We start from the raw sequence: 24,445 nt of genomic DNA, 5'->3' as shown, positions 1-24,445 counted from the left end.
ATTGTTTATTGTTATAATTTCGTGTTACCCCTGGTAGGTCCATTAATTTGAATGAAGTATATACATGTTCTATACTTTAATCACACTACTGGGTAAATACATGTATCCAATTTTTCAAAAAAATATCAACACAATCTTAATTATTCAATGGGTTAAATAAGTTCTTGTAAGTTAAACATTAAACTTAATTTGCATGACTTAATTGAGGGGGGGGGGAGGTATTAATAACCAGGGGACCAGTAACTATAAGGCTTCTATAGGTTTTGAACTTTGGTTCCGATTGATTGATTGATTGTTGGTTGCTTAACGTCCAGTGGCAAATATTTCATGCATATCCAGGACGAGAAAAAATTAACAATACATACAATAGGTAGGTTCTGTAATAGAGGCCGTCCGGGATTAAGGTCGGAGAAATTTAGACTGCCACGGGAAATGAGGGAATATTTGATAGGGACAGAAATTTAGCCTTGCAACAGGTCACCTACGGACCCCCCAAAGAGTTGTTGCAAGGGTTCTTAACGTGCAAAGAGCGTGGCACTCTCTTTACACGAGGCATCGGATTTAACGTCCCCATTCTGACCGGACGTGGCTGCAAATTTGTACATCCCACACAGCCAAACGGAAGCCCCACTTTAGCAAGGGTTTTACTGCCGGTCGGAGGAAGACCAATGGTGACCATACTTCTATTCCCCAGTCACACTTGGGGGACTTTGGCTCTGAAATATTTAAGTTAACTAAAAATGTCCATAATGCTTAATTATGTTAATCTTTTATATTTTCACAAGTTAGGCCCCTAGATTGAGATAAGGTTAGTCTTTTTCCCTACTTTACACCCCTTCTATTTTAGTCAGTTGGAGAAGATTTTTTGCATATATTTATATTTGTAATTTTATACCATGATGCTGAAATGAGGACACTTTTGCTATATTGTTGTCCTTATGAGAGTTGGTCACGTGACATGGCAGTGGCGGATCCAAAGGGGGGGGGGGGGGGGTTCCGGGGGTTGGAACCCCCTTTTTGTGGACGATCAATGCATTTGAATGGGGACCCTCCCCCTTTTATCCTGGGTTGGGAACCCCCTTTTAAAAATGGCTGGATCCGCCCCTGCAAGGAATTAGATATAATGTCTAATATGAGGAGCATGTATTGCTAAAATACAGAAAAATATCATTCCAGTTGTTAATCAAATACATTTGTAGTTTAGTATCATTGAAAAAGAATGTCACCTGCCAAACTTGACAAACATATGAGCTGCGCCGGATAGAAATCGACCTTATGCAAGTGCACGTATACGTGTACATGTATATATAAGACTTTGATTGGTTTTTGAACATTCAAATACAAAATAAAAAAATAATTTTGATCTGTTTTGTAGGGTTCTTATAACAACTCAATTTTCAAACAGTTATAGACTTTATACAACCGTACAACCGTAGAGATTTTTCAACCCGAATTAGGTTAACAGATATATTGATATACATTTGCATAAGGTCGATTTCTATCCGACGCAGCTCACATAATATCCTAGATAGAATGATGTATACTTCCTACCTCATCAATATTTGAATGATTTCCTACACTATTGTTATAATCACTTAATCATTGTAGTACATGAATCAAACTGAGTTTTTAATTTCCTTCCACGTTGCTTTATTCTCATAGCAATTTTGAAATTTCATATATAACACATATGTGATGAACACAAAGAAAATCAATCCTCCATTTTTAAGGGTTTCTCCAGTTGACATGCTAAAATCTATGTTTTAGTACAAATATCATAGGCCCACTTTCTCACAGTTTGGACATATTCGTTTGACCTAAAATATAATAACAATGAAAATTAACAACTTATTGGTCATAATTCATGTATTTGAAAACAGCCAACATTATTTATCACAAAACTTTACATATACATGTAGATGTATGAAATAAATTAAAATATTTCATCAGTATAATCAAAATGTAAATATATATAACCTGAGATAATCAAGCTCCATTTATTAATTGTAATATATATATGCTAAAGTGTTATAATCAGTGGCGGATCCAGCCCACTGACTGCTTAAGAGGGGGCCCGCTCCGGTCATGCTTCAGTGATTCTCTATATAATCAACCAAATTTTTCCCAGAAAAGGGGGGGGGGGGGGGGCTGGGCCCCTTCTAAATCCGCCTCTGATAATGTTTTCAAAGATTCTGACCACCTTTATCATTTATGATGGTTAATCACACACTTAATCAGTTAATCACACACTTAATCAGTAAATCACACACTTATATAATCAGTAAATCATCCTGTCAACAAAACAACAAAGAAACACATGTGCACATCTCTAAATTATTAAACAAATCTTGATTGTTTTTTAAGTTTTTACAAGAATTAACAAATCATATTAAAGTGTTATTTTGATCATGTATAATGATAGTCTAAGTTTGAAGTTATATACCTATTTCAAGAGATGCATTTTGTTCAATTGTAATGTTTATAAATCATACCACATCTTATTCTATATTGAAATTTACCTGTCTGTCATTCAAATTTATGGGAAATTGATATCATATTACATCATAAAGTCTGGTCACATCCTGTAAGAATAACAGAGAACACATAACTTATTGAAAAGGTTTTTATGCTTGTTTTTCAAATAGGATAATTTACACCAACAGTCATAAACAAACAAATAAAAGATACATTTCCAATTACAATGATATATATATATTATACAGTATAAACCTTTTTCATATATTTTCTTACTCCTGCTATGTGATGAAGATTAAAAATCCATTTTCCTAATAAAAAAAAATACTCATACCAAGCTAGCTACATTTGTATAATGTGCATATATATTTAAAAAGATAAAGCCTGGTACTGGATTAAAGAGAAAAGTCTAAAAATTACCCAAATACTAATTGCTTACCAATTCTTGATTCAAATATTAACTCGGGTAGTTTTATGAAAAAGCAGGGGTGGATTTAAGGGGGGTATCCGGCCCCCCTATGAAGCTTTATTTATTGTTAAAATTTTGTCTAGTTTAGGGCCCACAGGTCCCCCTTTTCCAAAATCCTGGATCCGTATCTGAAAAGTACTTATCATTTGACTAAATATAATCAAGAGTTGAAGATAGAATTACCTATAAAGTAATATGGGAGTAGGCCTAACAGTGTCAACCCCTGAAATCAGGTTTTTTTTCTAAGATTATGTAAAATATTCAATTGTACAAAATTAAAAACAGAATAATATTCAAATAAATGCCAATGACGATTTCAGAGACAATAACACCAAAATGTGTAATACAATTATTCTGAAATTTCAAGGCAGATGGATAACCTACAAATAATTTTTGTAATATAAATTGCACATTTTTGAAAAAATAATTTGCTTAAAAAGCGTGTTGATGGAAAGCCATGGTCTATTATCTTCAATTTGATGTACCATACTTTGATAACTAAACACGAACCCAACCTTCTTAAAGGAAAGTAGGTGGAGCTTAGCTATGGTACATGTTCATTTTGATGTTATTCCATGGCCGAAGCTCCACCCCATTTTCTGAATTATATCTGCCTCTCAACTATTTAGGTTAAAAGATGAGCTGAGAGAGAAAAACAATTATTGTTAATATTAGTGTTGTCTTTAGTGTTTGGAATATAATAATCAGTGTTATCCCTTCTCAAGAATTTTAATAAATATGATTTTAAATGAGAACCAGTAACAAACTCTAAAAAATAAGGGAAAAAAATTGCATATCAAGTAATGTTTTTTTAATAATACATAAATGAAGTTGTGATTTAAAAAAAAAATTATGCTCACTTAAAGGCCTGCTAAATATAACGAAGCCGTTTGTACGAAAAGCTAAAAGGTAAAATGAAATGAACAACCTGTAAAATAAACTTATATGTATAATGTCTTGAAAATTATCAATAAAACGAAACTTACCATCATTAGAATAATGTTTGATATCCTTGTAAGATGCGGATTTAAAGGCCTAGACCCCTTTATAGAGATGTACATATATGGTTAATGCAAAGCCTGTTCCACTCCTAATGTTGCCTTTTTTGTAGTTTCATAGACTATTGAAAAGGATGAGTATGACGCACACAAAGTGAAAGCATAAGGTCACATGGCCCTAATGGGTAAGGTCAACTTAATATTAGTGCCAGGTTAAATGAAGTGTCATATGGACTTTTACTAATCACCACATGTCAACATACCATTCATATCTATTGATTCTGAAAACTTAACCAGATCTCTTTACAAAGAAAACTTGCTGGAAACATGGGAGCACTTTAAATACAATGCAACTTTCCATATCAATATTTCCAAGGCGTATAACTCTAAAATAACAAGCATTCTGAGAGTATTGCATGGCAATACATAGTCCCCTACCGGTCAAAAATTAATTGTACTGGAACAAAATGCTAACTTGGTCTATAACTTGCCATGGTGTAAACTATATAACAATTATCAAATCAATATCTTCAAGCATGACGAAAAAAAGTGCGGAAAACTGATTATTTGAGTGAATTTTCGAAGTCCAAGGACCATAAAATCATCAGACCGGAACAAAATTCGAACTTGATCTGTTACTTGTCATGATAAAACAATATCCCAAATATCAAATCAATATCTTCAAGCATGAAGAAAAAAAGTGTGGAAAACTGATTTGCCGGACTGACAGGACAGACAGACGGACGGACAGACAGACAGACAGACAGACAGACGGACGGAGTGCAAACCTAAAGTCCCCTTCGACTTCGTCGGTAGGGGACTAAAAAAATGCGCTCTGCCTGTAGCAGCTGGATACGACCACAGATGTCCAAATCTGAACAGTTAGGGCAAAAATGGACACAATATTCGCACTTGATACAGGTCTGAATTTGCATTGTAATTAAATATTTGACACATAAAAGGTTCCTGACACAGAATAACTGTAGTCAAAGAACTTAGAACTGGTTATATGATTTGAATTTATATTCAATTTTTTGCTTTTGTGCAATACACTATGCTGTTGCGAATTGACCCCCCCCCCCCCCAAAAATAAATTTTTTTTTACCCCCCCCCCCCCCCCCCCCCCCCGTTTTTTTTTTGCTAAAAAAAAAGTATTTGAAGAACTTTTCTTTTTAATTTATAAAATCTGAAATGAAAAAAAATTGTTATTCCCTCAAGATATGGTCATAATCTCAATTCAAATTTCCAATGGAGTTTGCAACCATAGTTACCCATTTAAATACATCATAAAAATCTTAAAATAGAAAATGACTTACATAATCATGGCTAAAATTAATATTCCTTAATCAGCATTTTTAAATAGTAACTTCTAAAAATAACTTGACAGCTAATCACCTCAAGACAATACAACATTTCTTTATACATAATTTAAAAGCAGTGTAAGGGAGGTAATCCAAACATAACATTGTACTTTTTTTTAATTGTCCATTAACCAGGACACCCTTGTTTTTTCTCACTTTTTTGCCCCTAATTCCTAAACGGTTTGAGCCATAACCCCCCAAAGCCAATCCTAACCATCCCTTTGTGGTATGGAAACTAATGTTATAATTTCAGAGAGATCCATACACCGTTCCACAAGTTATTGTCTGGAACCTAGAAAAATGCTTATTTGAGCCCCTTTTTGGCCCTTAATTCCTAAACTGTTAGGACTATAACCACTTAAATCAATCCCAACCTTCCTTTTGTGGTTATAAACCTTGTGTTTTTAAATTTCAAAGATTTCTATTTACATTTACTAAAGTTATTGTCCGGAAACCAAATGTCTTCGGACGACACTGACGACAACGTGATACCAATATAAGACCGCAAATTTTTTGCAGTCGTATAAAAATCTGAATGCACAGTTAGGTTCAGCATATCATAGAACCACAAGAATTCAGTTTTTGATGAAACAAAATCTAATTTTGGACCCTTTGGACCTCAATGTAGACCTATTTAAAAATGTCCAAATATCCAATATAGTAATACATGGTAAAAACCTCCAACAATTCAAGACTTTAAATTACTCCTCATTGAAATTAGTTAAAAGATTTGTATTTATTTTCAATTGAAGATTTCTTGCTGTTGTGCAATACTTTGCTGTTGCGCAATACTTAGTAAATCTGTTTACAAACTAAATATAATAATTTACACACTCTGTTTGGTGTGTATCTCCTGCCATATCAGTATTTGTTATTTCTTTATATAGATCAGAAATAATTTATGTTAGAACCAGCTTAGCCAGTACTAGAAAAGTCTAGTTTAAGGCCCCCTATTTGGCCTCTAGTTTCTTAACGATTAAAGCCACAACCAACAAAATCGACCTCAACCTTCTGTGTGTGGTATGGAACCTTGAGGTCCAATTTCATAGAGATCCATTGACTAATACTTAAGAATTTGGCCAGAAACCAGAAAAACCTTGTTCCTCCCCCCCTTTTTTTTTGCCCCTTATCCCCTTATTCCTGAACGGTTTAAGCCATAACTCCCAAAGTCAAACCCAACTTTTCCTTTGTGGTATGGAACCTTGTGTTTCAATTTCATAGAAATTCATAGACTAATACTTAAGTAATTGTCCATTAACCAGAAAAACCTTGTTTTCCCCTTTTTTTGCCACTAGTTCTTGAACGGTTTGGGCCATAATCCCTAAAGTCAATCCCAACCTTTCTTTTGTGGTATGGAACCTTGTGGTACAATTTCATAGAGATCCATACACTTATACACAAGTTATAGTCCCGAAACTAGAAAAATGCCTTTTTTGGCCCCTTTTTGACCCCTAATTCCTAAACAGTTGGGACCATAACCCACAAAATCAATCCCAACCTTCCTTTTGTGCTATTGGACCTTGTGATTAAATTTCATACAGATCCATTTACTCATACTAAAGTCATTGTCCGGAAACCAAATGTCTTCAGATGACATGATAGCAATATATGAACGCGAATTTTTTGTGGTCGTATAAAAAAACTGATAAGCACTGATTTGTGAATTTGTCCGAGACATTGCTGATATAAACCAATATATGTTTCATAATAAAATGCTTCGCTGGGCGCAGCTTGATACGACCACAGAGGTTGAACCCTGAACAGTTGGGGCAAGTATGGACACAACATTCAAGCTTGATACAGCTCTGAATTTGGATTGTGATTAAATATTTGACACATCATATGTTTCTGACACAGAAAGAATGTGGTCTAAGAACTTGAATTTTTTTAATTTACCTGTTATGGTCCAATGTCCAAAATCAAAATACATGGTTAGATTCAGCATATCAAAGAACCCCATATATTCAATTTTTGTTGAAATCAAACAAAGTTTAATTTTGGACCCCAACTTGGACAAACTTGAAAACTGGGCCCATAATCAAAAATCTAAACACATGTTTAGATTCAGCATATCAAAGAACCCCAAGAATTCAATTTTTGTTAAAATCAAACTAAGTTTAATTTTGGACCCTTTGGACCTTAATGTAGACCAATTTAAAAAAGGGGACCCAAAATTAAAAATCTAAATACACGGTTAGATTTGGAATATCAAAGAACCCCAATAATTCAATTTTTGATGAAATCAAACAAAGTTTAATTTTGGACCCTTTTGACCTCAATATGAACCAATTTGATAGCGGGACCCACAAATAAAAAATCTAAATACATGGTTAGATTCAGCCTATCAAAGAACCCCATATATTCATTTTTTGTTGAAATCAAAAAAAGTTTAATTTTGGACTCCAACTTGGACCAACTTGAAAACTGGGCCCATAATCAAAAATCTAAACACATGTTTAGATTCAGCTTATCAAAGAACCCTAAGAATTCAATTTTTGTTAAAATCAAACTAATTTTAATTTTGGACCCTTTGGACCTTAGTGTAGACCAATTTGAAAACGGAACCAAAAATTAAGAATCTAAATACACGGTTAGATTCGGCATATCAAAGAACCCCAATAATTCAATTTTTGATGAAATCAAACAAAGTTTAATTTTGGACCCTTTGGACCTCAATGTGGACCAATTTAAAAACGGGGCCCAAAATCCAAAAACTTAATACACGGTTAGAATCAGCATATTAAAGAAACCCAAGAATTCAAGAATAAAACCCCATTGAAATTGGTCAAGAAATAAGCAATTTATACGAAGTATCTTCTTTTGCACAATACTGTGCAATTGAATATTTCTTGCTATTGCGCAATACTGTACAATTGACAATTTCTTGCTATTGCGCAATATTGTGTTATTTGATATTTCTTGCTATTGCACAATACTGTGCAATTTAAGATGTCTTGCTATTGCGCAATACTGTGCATTTGAAGATTTCTTGCTATTGTGCAATACTGTGCAATTGAAAATTTCTTGCTATTGCACAATACTTATTATATAATAATTTACACATCCTGTTTGGTGTGTATCATTATTTGCTTTTAAATATAAAACAGAAATAACCAACTTAAAATGGAAAATTTTAAAAGAAAAAAAAAAGGAAAAAAAGAAAAAAAAAGGAAACCCCACCCCCCACAAATTTTTTGAACCCCCTTATGATTCATCACCCCCAAACTCAATCCCAGCCTTCCTTTTGTGGTAGGGTACCTTGCAGTACAATTTCAGAGAGATCCATACACTTGAACACAAGTTATTGTCTGGAAACTAGAAAAATGCTTATTTTTGGCCCCTTTTTCCTAAACGTTTTGGGCAATTACCCCCAAACTGAATCCCAGCATTCCCTGTGTGATATGGAACCTTGTGGTACAATTTCAAAGAGATCCATACACTTGAACACAAGTTATTGTCTGGAAACTAGAAAAATGCTTATTTTTGGCCCCTTTTTCCTAAACGTTTTGGGCAATTACCCCCAAACTCAATTCCAGCTTTCCCTTTGTGATATGGAACCTTGTAAGTACAATTTCAGAAAGATTCCTTAACTGTTGGTACCATAACCCCCAAAATCAATCTCAACCTTTCTTTTGTGGTATTGAACCTTATGGTAAAATTTCATAGAGATCCATTCACTTAAACTACAGTTAGAGTGCGAAAACCAATGCGTCTTCGGACGACGCCAACGTCATACCAAAATATGACCGCAAAAAATTTTTGCGGTCGTATAAAAATCTAAATACACGGTTAGACAAATAAATAAATGTGGTCAAAGATTTTACAAATCTAATGCGCCATACTGTGCAATTAAAGATTATTTCTTCAAATTTTTCAATATTTGAAATTTGAAAAAAAAAAATATTTGAAGAATAATTCTTTTTATTACATTGGTAGCAATGAATTACATTGGTTTCCCACTCAAAAAAAAACAGATAATTTCACATGTGAAATAAACGTGGCTATTTCACTCTCTGACGTCATACAACAATAGGCAATGTCAAGACGTCGATACGTCGGATCAAAACAAATTGTGAATGCGTAGAAAAAAGATATAGTTCCTTACATTTTCTACATTAATTGTTGTATTTGGATTACCTCCCTTACACTGTTTTAAATTATCTTAATTGTTCATTAACCATTACTTTATACATAATTAAAAAGCAGTGTAAGGGAGGTAATTTCAATGATGTATTTGATTTATCTCCCTTACACTGCTTTAAATTATGTTTTGTACTAAAGTATTTGTCCATTAACCAGGACAACCTTGTTTTTCACCCTTTTTTGCACCTAATTCATAAACGGTTTGAGCCATAACCCCCCAAAGCAAATCCTAACCATCCCTTTGTGGTATGGAAACTTGTAGTATAATTTCAGAGAGATCCATACACCGTTCCACAGTTATTGTCTGGAAACTAGAAAATGCTTATTTTTGGACCCTTTTTGGTCCCTAATTCCTTAACTGTTGGTACCATAACCCCCAAAATCAATCCCAACCTTCCTTTTGTGGTATTTAACCTTATGGTAAAATTTCAAAGAGATCCATTCATTAAACTAAAGTTAGAGTGCGAAAACCAATGTGTCTTCGGACGACGACGCCAACGTCATACCAATATAAGACTTTTGTGGTCGTATAAAAATTGGTAAGAATTGTACACGTTAGAGTTCTAACAAGATCAGATAGACAGACGCCTGGTATTTCTCTGTCCCCCGCAATGCGTCATACGGGTGGACACCAAAGAGATGATTTGAGATGGCTTTTTACAATTCAGTGGCAAATTGAAAACAAAAGTACATTTATACATAATATACACTTTATTAAATTAAAATACTATAGACTCTGTAAAAAGCAACAGGTACCAGAAATATACATACAAAGGTGGAGCATATCTAACGGGGGTTTATCATGGACTTGTCAAAAATACTGTGCAAGTCTCATTACAATGGTGGCATGTGATACAAATTAAAATGGTTGCATAATATGCCTGTCATTCACAAGGTCAAAGGTCATGATAGTTTATCAGGAATGTTAAATATTTAGAACTGCTGCTTACCCTTCCAAAAACTTACTTCAACAATGAGTCACCTTTTCTTACTAAATTCTGATCAGATTAATATAACCTCCCTTACAGGTGGACTCAAGCTTTTCCAAAAACTTACTTCAACAATGAGTCACCCTTTCTTAGTAAATTCTGATCAGATTAATATAACCTCCCTTACAGATGGACTCAAGCTCTTCCAAATACTTACTTCAACAATGAGTCACCCATTCTTGCTAAATTCTAATCAGATTAATATAACCTCCCTTACAGATGGACAATTGAAACGAAGAAGGCAGTGGTCTAATAAGTGGAAGATTAAGAACCAATCTATCTCTTTTTCTACAGCAGTAATATTTAAGTCAATTTTATATGGTTACCTTACAATTACATAGCTTTGAATAATGATAAACTATGAACATATATAAAAAGTATTTAGTATTTTTATCTAATTAGGAATCAATTATATTTTTCTTTTAATAACACTGCCTGTACACTTTGAGTCTACAGATTTGCTCTTCAAACCAATTAATAACCTACCAATATAAATGCAAAAAGCAAATTCAAATGTAATGTGAATGGCAGATGAACTTTCGACTGTAACAAAAATTTTTACATACCATGAATTGTTGGTGTGTTGCATAATAAATAAATTTGATCCATGTGAAAAATTGAATGATTCAAGCAATATTTTGAATGCTTCGTGAGGACAGGCAGAATTTCACCCATTTCTGTTGCAGATAATTTTACAATACAAAAAAAAAAAAAAAACATCTCACATATAAAAATGATTAAATTACAAGTTGGTCTTTTCATATATGGTAGTAATAAAAAAACCGTACAGTTTCTTTTGGCCAAGTTTGAATGGAACTTATAGAGTAGATAGGATTGACATGGTCATATATAACACCTATTATGATTGGATATAGCTTTCCCGCCATTAGAACCCGAGGAGTCCTGGGTGTGGGCAGGGTTCTTCGAGATCGACTCCATCTCCCGGATGTTATGACGTCAATCCAATCAAATTTGAATGTCAACATATCCAGAGTAGGGGCCTTGCACCGGTAATCTAGAGACCTTACTCTTCAAAATTATTTACCGTTCATGTGGAACTCTAGTCAGAACTCGGGTTCCATTCGAACTTGGCCTTTGATAATGCATATTTTGCATCACATTTTGTTCCATGTATTTCAAATGAAACGAATACAGGATGTCAAATATCAGTACAAATTAAAGGCAGTATTAGATGTCAAGTAATTAAGTAAATTTGAATATAGCCAATGAGCTGCTCACTTTGTCCTCAGTAAGAGGTAGTATTTTGTCCTAATTGCTACAAATAAACCTTTTTATTACTTTCACTTTTGATTATGTTTTCTTTTTAATTTCCAATTAAAAATATTTGTCAAATATAAATTTGTTCTTATTTTGTTAATTTTTTTCTCCTTACTTCGTAAAGAGATTTAAGTGAGAATGACTTGGGGAGTAAAACAAAAATTCCTTAAACTCTAAAGAGGTTAAATAAACTTTAAACAATCAAGTCCAACCAATCCGATGATGGCAAGTAATTTTCTTTAGTTGACCTTTAACCATTTCACTAGGAAAATCCCTTTACAAAAAGTTTGTTCAACTTTCTGAATGCCTTATACTCCTTGCGTTCTTTACGATGCAACTAGAATTCCATGGATCACTATATCATGTACATTTAAGGCAATTGAACATTAAGCTATTACTCTGAAACCGAACTTTGTTCTGATATTTTGTTATTTTGAATTTATTTCAGTTGATCCCTACAGCTTATTGTTCATCATTTTAGCATTGATGTTGATGTTAAAAATGTCTTTGTATTTTGTAGTCAATCTCTTCAGGAAGGCGACTTAACGTTGATAAGGAAACATAAAATTAATAATCTGATTACATCTATGGCCTTAAAAATGATCTTTTCTATACCAGGTTACAAAATGGGCCATACTACATGCAAAAAGTCAATATCTAAATATTCAAATAGACATCCAAACGTATACTTCTCAAGTTATTTCCAAAAACTAAAAATTATTAAAATTTTAATTCTTTCACTCAATTTGGTTGGAGCATTAATAACCAAACAATAAATTGAAATGGCCTAGGACTCTTATTTTGTTTATAAAACAAAAGAAAAGTCAAAACAACTTTTAAATCAGATATTTACAAACAATTGGAAATCATAATATAAGTTACTTTCAATTTTATAAGGATGTTCACTACAGGTTAACTTAATTTTCTTGTAACCATTAGTTTTGCTGCCTAGGTATTTTTTTTGTGTGTCCTTTTTAAACAATTTTTTTTTTAGCAACAAACATCCTAATTTCAATCTGGTTATTCATAGATGTCCAATTAAAAAGCACAACAATTTTACGTCCATAATTAGGGTACTATTTCTTATCATAAATTCTTCACAATACAGCTGCTATATATAGATAAGTTGACCTACTAAGGTGAGATTTATAACATTTTTGATGTATTTGAGATATTATCATTTACTCAATTATGTTCTCTTTTGGGGTGGACAAAAATTTACTTTTTACAAAAAATGTGTTTACAAGCATTTACTCTGACTTTAAAAAAGATTTTCAATTACCATTTTTAAATTATCCTTCATGTTTTTGACAATTAGTGTGGACACAGAAATGGATGAGATATGAATGATTTCTGCAGACTAGAGTTTGGTGTATGGAGATTGCATCACAGATCTTTAACCATCAGATTCAATTCATGTCAACATGATCAAAAGAAACCTAAATCAAGCGTACAACTTTTCAAGACTTAATTTTAAACAGATCCACAATGTAATGTTAACAAAATCCTAAAAATGTATGCACTTTTCTTTGAAAAACTCTTAAGTAAATTTGTCACATAATCAACAGTTTTTTTTGTAGTTTTCATCTCCAAAAATCAATAAATGCATATTGGTACATGAAACTTACCGGTAATCATTTTGAGATTTATTTTCTGTAATTGGCAATTCCAGAAAGAAATGCAATGAAGCTCAAGTACTTTTTCATGTTACCGTTTGTGTAAGATCTAACTTTGACTATTCTATTTCAATTCTACAAATACTGCAAGCCTGAAACCCCAAAACCCCAATACACTTCTTCTGAAATAGCCTTATTTTATGCTTTATTTTATTTCAACCAAACCCTGTCTGCTGAGATTCAATGTTGGCAAGTTTTGACATTGCTATAGGAAGCCTTACTATGGTAGCATGCATAATTTACTTTTTAGCTCATAAATATTCAGTGGTTAGAAATCTTTGGAAATCATGTCATTTTATGATGAAAAAACAAACAAACTGAAATTCCATTCTTGATAAAGAGCATAATATAATAAAATATTCATGAAAAAAAAAAAAAAAATCAATATTATTAAAATTGACTTCTTTGTATTGTATATTTTCACACTGAAAATGATTGTTTGGTACCCTTCATTATAATATTTGTTAACACTCTTCAATCATTATAGAAAAAAATAATGAAATTTGATTATTATATACAAATACATCTATACAAAGCACCCACACAATAACATTAAATAAAACAAATATATAAAAAATATGCAAATCAATAGTCCTGTGGACCTGTCTGCATGCTATTGCAACCATGGAAACACTCTGAAATGGTGTCATTGGTCTGAGATATGTCACATGACATGATATGTACCAATCAGATTGGACCATGGAGTTGCATGTAACAAGTTCACAAAATACCACAGTTAATTACCACATTATTTCATGCTGAACAGAAAGGTTGATATAGTTATAGCCAACAATGGGACTTCCTCTGATTGACTTTTGGATTTCTAATCAAACAGAATATCATGGATTTTTTAAGTTCAACTTCGATCTGTTTAGAAATTATCATTTGCAAAAGGAGATTGCCTCACCAACAGACTGGACTTTCCCCCCCAACAATCAACATAAGCAAACTCTAATATCTAGTTGCAACTTCAAGAAATTAACATTTGCAATGGAGATTGCCTGACACACAGACTGGACCCTATTCCCAACGACCAACATGATAAATTTCTTATACATGCATATTTTTAGAATTTTTCTTTGAATTTTTCATCCCAGAAATCCGTCAAGTCTTGATTTCAATGCTTACAATGAGGTTGTATGGTGAATAATCCTACAGGTCTATGGTGAAAAAGATAATTCAATGGATCTTTAAATATTGAAACAATGGGGGTTGATCTATGAAGAAAGGTGTTAAATATGGAAGGTGGGACTACTGCTGGTGAAAGGATCTTATTAGAGGAAGGGACTACCATACCACCTCTGTGGATTCGAGCCAAATCTTTAGAAATTGTGATATTTATTCAAACTTTCTGTTCAGCAGACCCTGGAATCTCACCATGATTACAAGACTAGTTAACATTATATCATCTTACATTATCTTAAGGGATGGTTTGTGGAATGGAACAGCAAAGCACCACACATTCTTTGGTGATACAAACAAAAAAGTTCATTGTCATGATAAATATTTAATTTGTACGTTTTTTGCTTTTTTCATGTTTGAGCAATTTTTTTCTTGTTCATAAACTTGTCATGCCAGGTTTTTATTTAATTTGTCAAAGTTCAATAATGGAACTTTTTTTTCTCAAATTTCAATTCAAATATCACTCCATTATATTTGAATCAATTTTGAAAAAAATTGTCATATTTTACTCAAAAGTTAATTTATCACAATTTAAGTCTAAAATATTAAAACAACCATGTTAAATCAAAAAAGTTTAACATCCCTTAAAATCATGATTGCATTTAATCACAGCCATCACATCAAAAGATTGAATTTCTTAAAACACTGGAATGCAGCTGACCTTGTATCATGACTAGAAAAAAAATACATCTCCCTATATGGCACTTAAGATTATTTTTTCATCAATCAGATTCTCTGTACCATTCACCTGTTTTTAAATAAACCAATCAAAATCTTTGTATAATTCTCTTTGGCGATTAGACAAGCTGAGTTTTTATGTTTAATTTGCAATGAAAAATAATATCAGAACATTTCACATTTTAAGTCCTGAACAAAAAATACATAAGTACTAATTTAATCTCAGTAAATTTGATGATATGATAAAATTTTGCAATATGACCTGTAAAAAATATGAATGATCGTCTGTCATTATTCAACTATTATTGCTGATAGGGACAGGTTAGTTGGCTTAGATTAATTTGGTGTGAATTAAGGCTTGGTAAACATTGAGCTGCTTCTAATGACTAGCTTATTTGACCTTAAAATGGTATTGCATACAAGTTATAATGGTATATATCTGAGTTTTGGAAATTTTTGATGATTAATAATAATTTTGCAATTGATACATGCATAACTATTTTCTCTTTACAAAAACTGAACATTGAGGCACACTGATGATACTTATAATTCAATGCAACTCACATTTTTCTTAAAAACCACATGAATTCTTACTTTCTTCCGACAAGTCAGTAACTGCTATCTTATCTTAATCAAATTCTTTTATGTTTTTACAACAACTCCATCTTCAAAAAAAAAAAGATCCAAATTCTATATTCTTATCAAATTCTTTTAATTTGTATATGCATTAAAATGCAGATATTGACGAAATCTGAAAGACTCAAGTCACAATCTACTAGATGGAAGACATCTTTGAAACATTTATAATGACTCTTTTAAATCATGATTTTTTTTTAGTTGTATTAATGCTGGATTTTCTTAGCTGCTCAAATGCATACTTAATTCTCAATTGATTTTCCGCTGTTTCTGATATCATCTTTGTACCCTCAATCCACAATTTCCAGAGAAAATTTAGCGGGACTACACAATGATTGGATAAAGGGAGAATTACCTCCCCTGCTGGTGGTTAAATATTTGGTGGATAAAAGAATAACGACAAGAGGTGGGACTAAAGAACAAAATATATCTAAAAAATAAAACGGAATCCAATAAACAATTTAAGCAGGAAGAAATTGTCCGCAGTTTTATACTTTTATGGTTAAGACAACATGGTAACATGATAAAACATTTAGAAATTTTTACTTTTGTTTAACTAGAGAAATTTTCATAAATGTTGATTTGGTGTATTTTAGAAAAAAAAAAGAGATTGAAAATATTGATTGATGTTTAACGCCACATCAGCACATATTGGTTATACAAGTTGAAAACATTAGAAACATTCAACCAAAAGATCAAAGGGGAATAACTGTAAATTAATTTATATAAGCTCAGTAAAAAGCTAATTTCAGTTTTGTTTTGTTTTTATTTTTCAAAGAGATTGGAAGATTTCTAAAAAAAAAAGACAAAAGTAAAAAAGATAAAATCTTAAATAAAATATGTTCAATGAATAATAATTTCAACAAATATGAAAGGAATGGTTAAAATACTCTGATATGAATTCTTCATACAAACCTACAAGTTTTGTAAAAATAATTGTTAGTTTTAATATATTTATGCCTTTTCAATTGCAAATTTTGCATCTAATCCAACAAAATTTTTTTTTGAAATTAATCTGATTCTGATTTTAGTGTTAATTTTCCCAAATTATTTGATTGGTATACAAATGCTTCCAAACCGGAAACTTGAAAATGAATGTTCCCATTAAAACATATTTACTATTTCATACAAGTTTGTGTAAGAGACAAACAAAAATGATTTCTACTGAAAAAAATTCACTACAAAGTTACTATATTGAAACTAAAGTACAACAAAAATTAAAAAGTGATTTTTAACATGTCAAAGGTCAATAAACTAACAATTATCTTGACTGAGAGTATATATACAAATATATAAAATTACCACAATGATCAATCAAAATTACCACATCACTATTGCTGTCTCTAGTTAATTACAGCACCATGATATAATTAACTCAAATTATATTTCTCAAAATCAAATATTTAAATGTTGGTGTAATTTATTTTCAAACCTTATATTTGATATCATTTTGAACCAAAATCAAAGTAAAACATTTCAAAGTTTCTCAGCAATTTCAATGAAACTACAACTTACATTTATCAAAAGAAATCTAAAATTCATTATTTCATGATCGCATCAAATGAAATATAAAATCTGTCTTACAGGCAAATTTAACCTGAGGTACAACAAAACTTCAAGAACACTAAGTAATAATTTCAAAAACACAATTGTTAAATTTTGAAATTTTGAAATTTTGAAATTTGATCCCATGCAAACAGTTAAAAGTGACTTATTTCAAAAAAAGTTTAAGACATTTCTATATTTGTATTATAAATTACAATATATTCCTCTAGTCACTTAAGATATAATAAAGATTGTTGTCTTGTCTTAATCTCACTCAATGATTAAATAAAAGATAAAATAACATGTGATTCATTAGTTATACAAAGAAATGAGACTAAATCTTTTCTCAGTTGACATTTTTTCCTTAAGAAGTTAATTTTTAGCAAAATTTCAGTGAACTGTCAACCAAGAAAAAATGAAGTCCTGCAATAAAATATCAATAAATAATTTAATAATTACAGTCAACCTTCTTTCTCTTCCTCTAAATTTATCACTTTTTACAACAACAAAAAACAACATTTCATCGTCTTTGAAATGCTAAATTCAGTGATAAAATTGTTACAAGTAAGGAAATAGAAATGGATGCAAAAATTGACAAAATTAGAGGAATTCTACGTACAACTTACAAAGAGGCTCAACCTTATATAGAAATAACATATGCACAAAATAATACTATATACATTCCCGGCCTTATATATGAATAACGCTAACAATATCCAACAATAAAGAGCATTTGTTCATACGATGAAAATTTCCAAAATGGCATAGTCCCCATTTTTGACACATAAATATAATGTATTTAAGCACTTGTGTTGAACGATGATTCTACAACTGGGTTGAGATGGAAATGCCCTGTGAAAAGTTTGGATCTTTCTTGTTCTAGGCAAAGTACATGACTTTTGTAGTGTCTGGATGAACCGTGACTGCTCTTGCCATCGCAGATGGCGTTCTGTCTTCACTATTGTCAGAATGACGACTTCCTTCACCGCTACAATAAACAAATGAAAAGATATTTCATTAGCTGAACAATAAGTCTTTAATTCTGACAATAACTTGCTTACATGTATCTCACCCATTTTTTTTTTTTATTGAAATTTCCTTATCCTTGCTGGAAAATAATAATCCAATAAAGTTTTAGTGCATAGAAGAATACTTTCAACTTTATTCCCATTGCATACCAAGACTTGAATCATAACCGTAGCAATTCCAATAATTCTGAAAACTACATTACAAAGAAAATTTCCATAGAGATATAGGAACCTAATCAGCTGTTTTAAAGCTAAATGTTTATTTGTTGGTTGGAGTTTTATGCCACTTTCAGGGTCCTTGGCTTGATCATGGTGGCCAGTTTTTGTTAATAGAGTTACTGTGAATTCATTTATTTTCGTGGATTGATTGAAACTTGTATTTTCTTGGACATTTCATTTTGTGGTTTAGCTCAAGTCTGCATACAACCTGATGGAAAATTTGTAATTCGTTGAACTTTTAAATTCGTGGTTCACCTGTAACCACGAAATCCACGAAAATTAGTATCCAACAAATATTAATGAATCCACAGTAGCCAAAGTACATGGAGAAGACTTGGTTCAGGAAAACTGGCAATCCTGGTCAATTATGATAGAGGTAGAACATCACGCCAAATTCGGGGTTCTAACTCACAATATGTTAGTAATCACTGTGAAGAGACCACTCAGTTACTGAGACCCCAATGTGAAAGTTTGATGCTTACACAAGTCAAACAGAGGAATAACATATTACATCCCTAAGTGAGAAATGAATAAAAACAATTCTAGGCCTTACCTATCATGTTCTTTCTCGACTAGATGATAACGAGCTCTGAAGGCCACAAGATGTGCATAATAAGCCGGTGCTGGAATGGACACACTCCTTGTACATCTAACATAGGTGTGACATAATTGATAGGTCAACATCTGGAGTTCATCTGCATTGAACCTATTGTCATCCCACAATACATGGTAATGTGAAGGTCGACTGGTACCCTGTAAAATAGACACAATAAATAATGTATCCAATAATTTGAAAGTCAACAGTAAAATAGAAACAATACAATACAGTACCTTTTCAGTTTGCTTTAAGTTTCTATAAACATACATGGCATCCAGGAATAGAAAATTTAACAGGTGCCTTAAACTAATGTTCAGAAAGAAAAGCAAGAGATTTGTTAAAACTGATTTAAGTTGGCTACTCCATTTTCAAAGCCATAGAAACCAATTTCAGTCATGAAAAATAATAAAAATTCTGTATATTTATTTCCTGGACAAAGCATCTTTAGCACTTTGTCAGTTTATGCAGCTGTCTTCTGTTTTTCTATCTTTTCAAAGAAGTGAATAGTCATCCACAATATATCAACACAATTCCTTTTTTCTACATTGGGAAAGCCAGTGTTACTCATTTTAAGATTAATTTTTTTTTTTCTACACAGAGGAATTGTTTCTAGTGATTGTGACAATGGACAGTAATATGGAATTAAATAAATGGGGAATGTGTCCATGGGACACAGATGATGCCCCCGCTTGCATATAACATTATAAAGGGACATCAACTCAAGATTGGTAATAGCGACACTACCCAAATTCGTACTTGATCTGAGTTTTGTGGTATTAAGCATTGTGTATAAGTTTCATAACATTTGGTTGAGGCAAACTTAAGTTAGAGAACAGAAACAAAAAATTCAGCAATTTTTCCATTTGAAAAGGGGCATAACTCTAGAAAGGTAAAAATGACGCCACCAAATTCGAACTTGATCTGAGTTTTGTGGTATTAAGCATTGTGTATAAGTTTCATAACATTTGGTTGAGGCAAACTTATGTTAGAGAATAGAAACAAAAAATTCAGAAATTTTTCCATTTGTAAAGGAGCATAACTCTAGAAAGGTAAAAGTGAGGCCACCCAAATTCAAACTTGATCTGTGTTTTGTGGTAACAAGCATTGTGTATAACCTTTATAACATTTGGTTCAGGTAAACTGAAGTTACAGAACAGTAACCAATTTTAGGACATACAGGCAGACAAGGGTAAAACTGCGGTTCATAAAAATATGTGCAACATCACAGATTATGAACTTAGAGAGTGTACTAAATGTGAAAGGATTAAATGCCATGAATCTCTTATTTTGTTTCAAACTTTACCTGGATTCCAGCATGACTACATAAGTAGAAGTCAAACTCTGTAGGATGTGTGATGCCGACATCCACAGTGGTACCAGCTGGAATGTTCCCACTCCTTCCAATCTGATCCTTCCTGTCGGCACAGAACAATCTAGTGTGATGTCTCTTCTGTACAACAATGAAGGTAATACCAGGCTGGTACCCGATCTCAAGCTTCATACATGCTTCTCTCACAGCTCGTAACTCATGGTATAGCACCTGAGAGGTAAATACATTTTGTAGTTCAATGTCAAATATATGTAGAATTCAATACATTTTGATGCTAAAACCAGGAAATAACTAGATCTATCAAATTTTGTTTGTTTGTTTTGTAACATTAATGATATAAGTATGTATAACAAAACAAACAATGATATAACTTGAACATAACTAAAACTGAGCTCATACCCATTCCATTATTTATAGATATGTTAAAGTCCATGTTATGCTATAGAAAACCCCTAAATTCGGTACATTTCAAAATAAAATATTTAAGCAATGAAATTAGATACTAAAGATTCTCTGAAATTTTAAATGAAATAGTCACTGATTTAGCATACAAAGTAGTGTGGACACACAAAACAGTGAACAGATACAACAATAACTTTATAGTCCAGGGAAAAAACTTAACGGTCGCCCAGTCGCCCATGGCGACCAGAAATTGACCTGGGCGATCTTTTTATTCAGTTGTGGTAGCCCAGGTGGCGAATTGAAAACAAAGTACTCGACAGACGAAAATCCGCTGTTTACCGTGGCTCCAAGTGCCGGCTACTTCACTGACAAAGATAAAAAGAAAAAAAGCAAAAAAAATCTTTTTAAAATGTATACAGGCAAGTGCCGAGAGTCGTATTGTCGCAAAGTCACCGTCGCGATAAACAAGGATGTAAAATCAGTGTTTACTTTTGACTAAATATAGTTCACGTTAATTCAGGTCACTGATTGGTCGTCTATTTAAAGTCTGGAAAGTATAGTATGTTTGCAAGGATAACAAGAGAGACATTCCGATCAGGGATGGGGTAATCGTAATCGAGTGTAATTGATTACATTTTTTCCAGTAATCGACAGTAATCTGTAATCGAAGACATTTTCGATTACATGTAATCGTAATTTAATCGAATACAGCAAAAAAATTATGTAATCATCGATTACTTTTCGATTACATTTCGATTACTTTAGTAAAATAGTTAAATGAAATATAACCTATTTTAGATAAAAATTTGTATGTATTCATCATTTGTTCATCACTTTGTAGTACAGATAAAATAGAGTGTATTGATATGACTTAAAGGGTTTATCAACTGCCTTATTTCTATCTATTATCTCATACTGCATTATGATCAACCAGATCACCTACCAAAATTTACTTTATATCTAACTTTTGAAACAAATGGATTTATGTGCTTGTCAATAATTCAAGACCTTTTATATTAAAATAAGAAATAGATTTGAAATAAGAAAATAGATTTAAAATAAGAAATGTGTCTTAAGTTAAGTTATGTACTACACTTAAGTAGTGAGATTATTTGTATTAAAATTCCTTAAAGCATAATTTTCAATAAGAGTTCTGTACTACATTAAAGTGGTAAGGTGGTAAGCTTATTTCTATTAAAATTCCTTAAAGCATAATTTTGAATAAGAGTTTGAATTTAAGCTTAGAATAGATAAACAGTTGATTTCTTATAATGTTATGATATACATGTATATACAAATTATAGAAGTACACAAAATCCTTTTAACAATGAATCAATGGCTATGCATTAAAATTCTTTTTGGAAATAGATACATGTATCCCTCTTTCACATTATAAATATATATATATATATATTGTCAATAACTTGATTGGAGAATAAAAAAATCTTAACAAACTTCTTGTCTTTACTAATCAGATGCTCAAAGTCTTCTAATCAATAAGATACAGACTTTGTTTTTTATTTCAATAACTGTATGTCTAATTAAGAAGAAGATTTACATTATTTTGCCCCAGGTTATAAATTGTACTCCATTGGCAATTTTATAACCTGTAATTAGGGTGGTTATCCAAACAAAAGGATTAAATCATGCATGTCATTATTATTATAAATTTTGATCTTTAAGATTAGCTGAACTAATTAATTATTCTACTTTTTTATATTTTTTTCAGAGAAAACTTTCAACATTGTAATTAACTATGCTAAAATATAATTGTTTTTAATGAGTAAAAACAAAAAAGCTAACCTAAGTCAGTACGGAAGCAAAATTTTTGAAACAACCATAAATATAAATAAGTGATTGATGCAATGCGTTCTCATCTCTCATTCTGACATTCATGTTGAAAGTCAAAATTTCAAGATTTTTTTAATATTTCTTATCCTCAGTAAGAGATTCCATCTAGAAAAAAACTGTCAGCTTATAGTATAGAAACAATGCTTTAAATGTTGTTTTTGGTAAAGTTCTAAATTTCCACTATTCAGACGTTGAGCAACATAATCGTGTTTAACTTTATTTTTTTTTTTAATTTTGAAGCATGTAATTGACAGTAATCGAAAAGTAATGTAATTACTTTTGATAAAGTAATCGATTGCAATCGATTACATACTAAAATCGGAGTAATAGATTATTAATCGATTGCACAAAAATCCTTCACGTAATCGATTATTAATCGATTACATTTGTCAGTAATCGTGCCCATCCCTGATTCCGATGGTCATTTACAATATGGAGCGATCAAATACCTGTTCGGTTTTGGCTTCAAGAAAGCGAAGAAATTCAGAGAAGATGACAATAGCATGTTATGAAATAATATCAGTCAAATAAAAGAACGTATAATATATAATGTTGTTTAGAATCTGGAAAACAGTACCTTTTGTAGTTCCCTTTTCAAAGCCCACGTGGTGTCCAGAGAATGAAGGTCAAAAACGAAAGTAGAATATTGACGACCACTTATAAATAACATTAGTTCAAAATGATTTTAGTTTCCTACTTACTGAACAGTTTACAAAAAAGAGAAAATTAGAGGAGATATCAATTTTATGACAATGCTTTTGAAATACGTGTACAAGTCTTTTGAGAAAAAAGGTGGGTCATTTGTTTACAAATGTACGTAGTTATGCAAAATAAATCGATCAAGATATTTAATAAATTAGATTATTAAAGAAATAATATTAAATATTTCATTGATCATCTACATGTATTTAAGGACAGAGAATTCTTTAGTTGTCTTAAAAAGATATTAAAAAAAACCTGGTACACAGGGCATGAATTAAGATTCCCATTTTGTAAATTAAATTTGAAATCAACAACAAAAATAAGACAAAATTTACATTTTCCCAAGCATCTAAATCACCTCCAGGTATGCTCAGAATGCAGGGTTTGGAGTCTAATATTTCAAAATTTTTTTGGGTGGGTGGGGGCATGCCCCCAAACCCCCCTAGCAAGTTCAGTCCGCTTTGCAGGCTTCACCGGTGATACTCATAGTGAAATAAAGTGGGCTACTAACTTTTTGTCTGGGCTAACTGATTTTCAAGTCTAGTAGCCTGGCTGGCTACTGGCCTTACAAAGTTAAGTTTCACCCCTGAAGTCCCCCTTCAGTATGGCGGGTATAAAGTTATATGAAAGTCACTTACTTGTTGGAATTGTCCTTCACTGACACCATCTCTATAGAAGATAATTCTCGTTGGTTTGAATCTTGTTGCCTTGTAAAATTGTATGAGCAATTCTCTAACCATGGAAGACAACTCTTGGATAATTTCCTGTCTATGTTGCTGCACACGGACGGTAGCTGAGTATCGACTAGGATGGGCATCCATACTGCCCACAACCTATAAAATTTAGAAGTTATTAATTAACAGTAGATTATAAGTTGTCTCAACT

At 31.9% G+C, this 24,445-nt stretch overlaps 1 protein-coding gene across 8 annotated transcripts in view; it reads right to left on the bottom strand.

The window, feature by feature from the left end:
* Positions 1–10,138: 10,138 nt before the first annotated feature.
* LOC127723363 (protein argonaute-2-like) overlaps positions 10,139–24,445 on the bottom strand; it is a 49,932-nt gene continuing 35,625 nt past the window's right edge. For all 8 annotated transcript variants that reach the window (XM_052229938.1, XM_052229937.1, XM_052229936.1 and 5 more), the window contains 4 exons: positions 24,199–24,393; positions 20,579–20,815; positions 19,231–19,430; positions 10,139–18,418 (listed from right to left, as the gene is read on the bottom strand). In XM_052229938.1, coding sequence (XP_052085898.1) covers positions 18,310–18,418; positions 19,231–19,430; positions 20,579–20,815; positions 24,199–24,393 — 741 coding nt within the window. In that variant the 3' untranslated portion in view covers positions 10,139–18,309. The remainder of the gene's footprint in view (positions 18,419–19,230; positions 19,431–20,578; positions 20,816–24,198; positions 24,394–24,445) is intronic.

The sequence above is a fragment of the Mytilus californianus genome, unplaced genomic scaffold (genome assembly GCF_021869535.1).
Source record: "Mytilus californianus isolate M0D057914Y unplaced genomic scaffold, xbMytCali1.0.p SCAF_13, whole genome shotgun sequence".
Taxonomy (NCBI): Eukaryota; Metazoa; Mollusca; class Bivalvia; order Mytilida; family Mytilidae; genus Mytilus; species Mytilus californianus.
The sequence above is the reverse complement of the archived record's forward strand: the minus strand, read 5'-3'. Positions and strand labels throughout refer to the sequence as shown.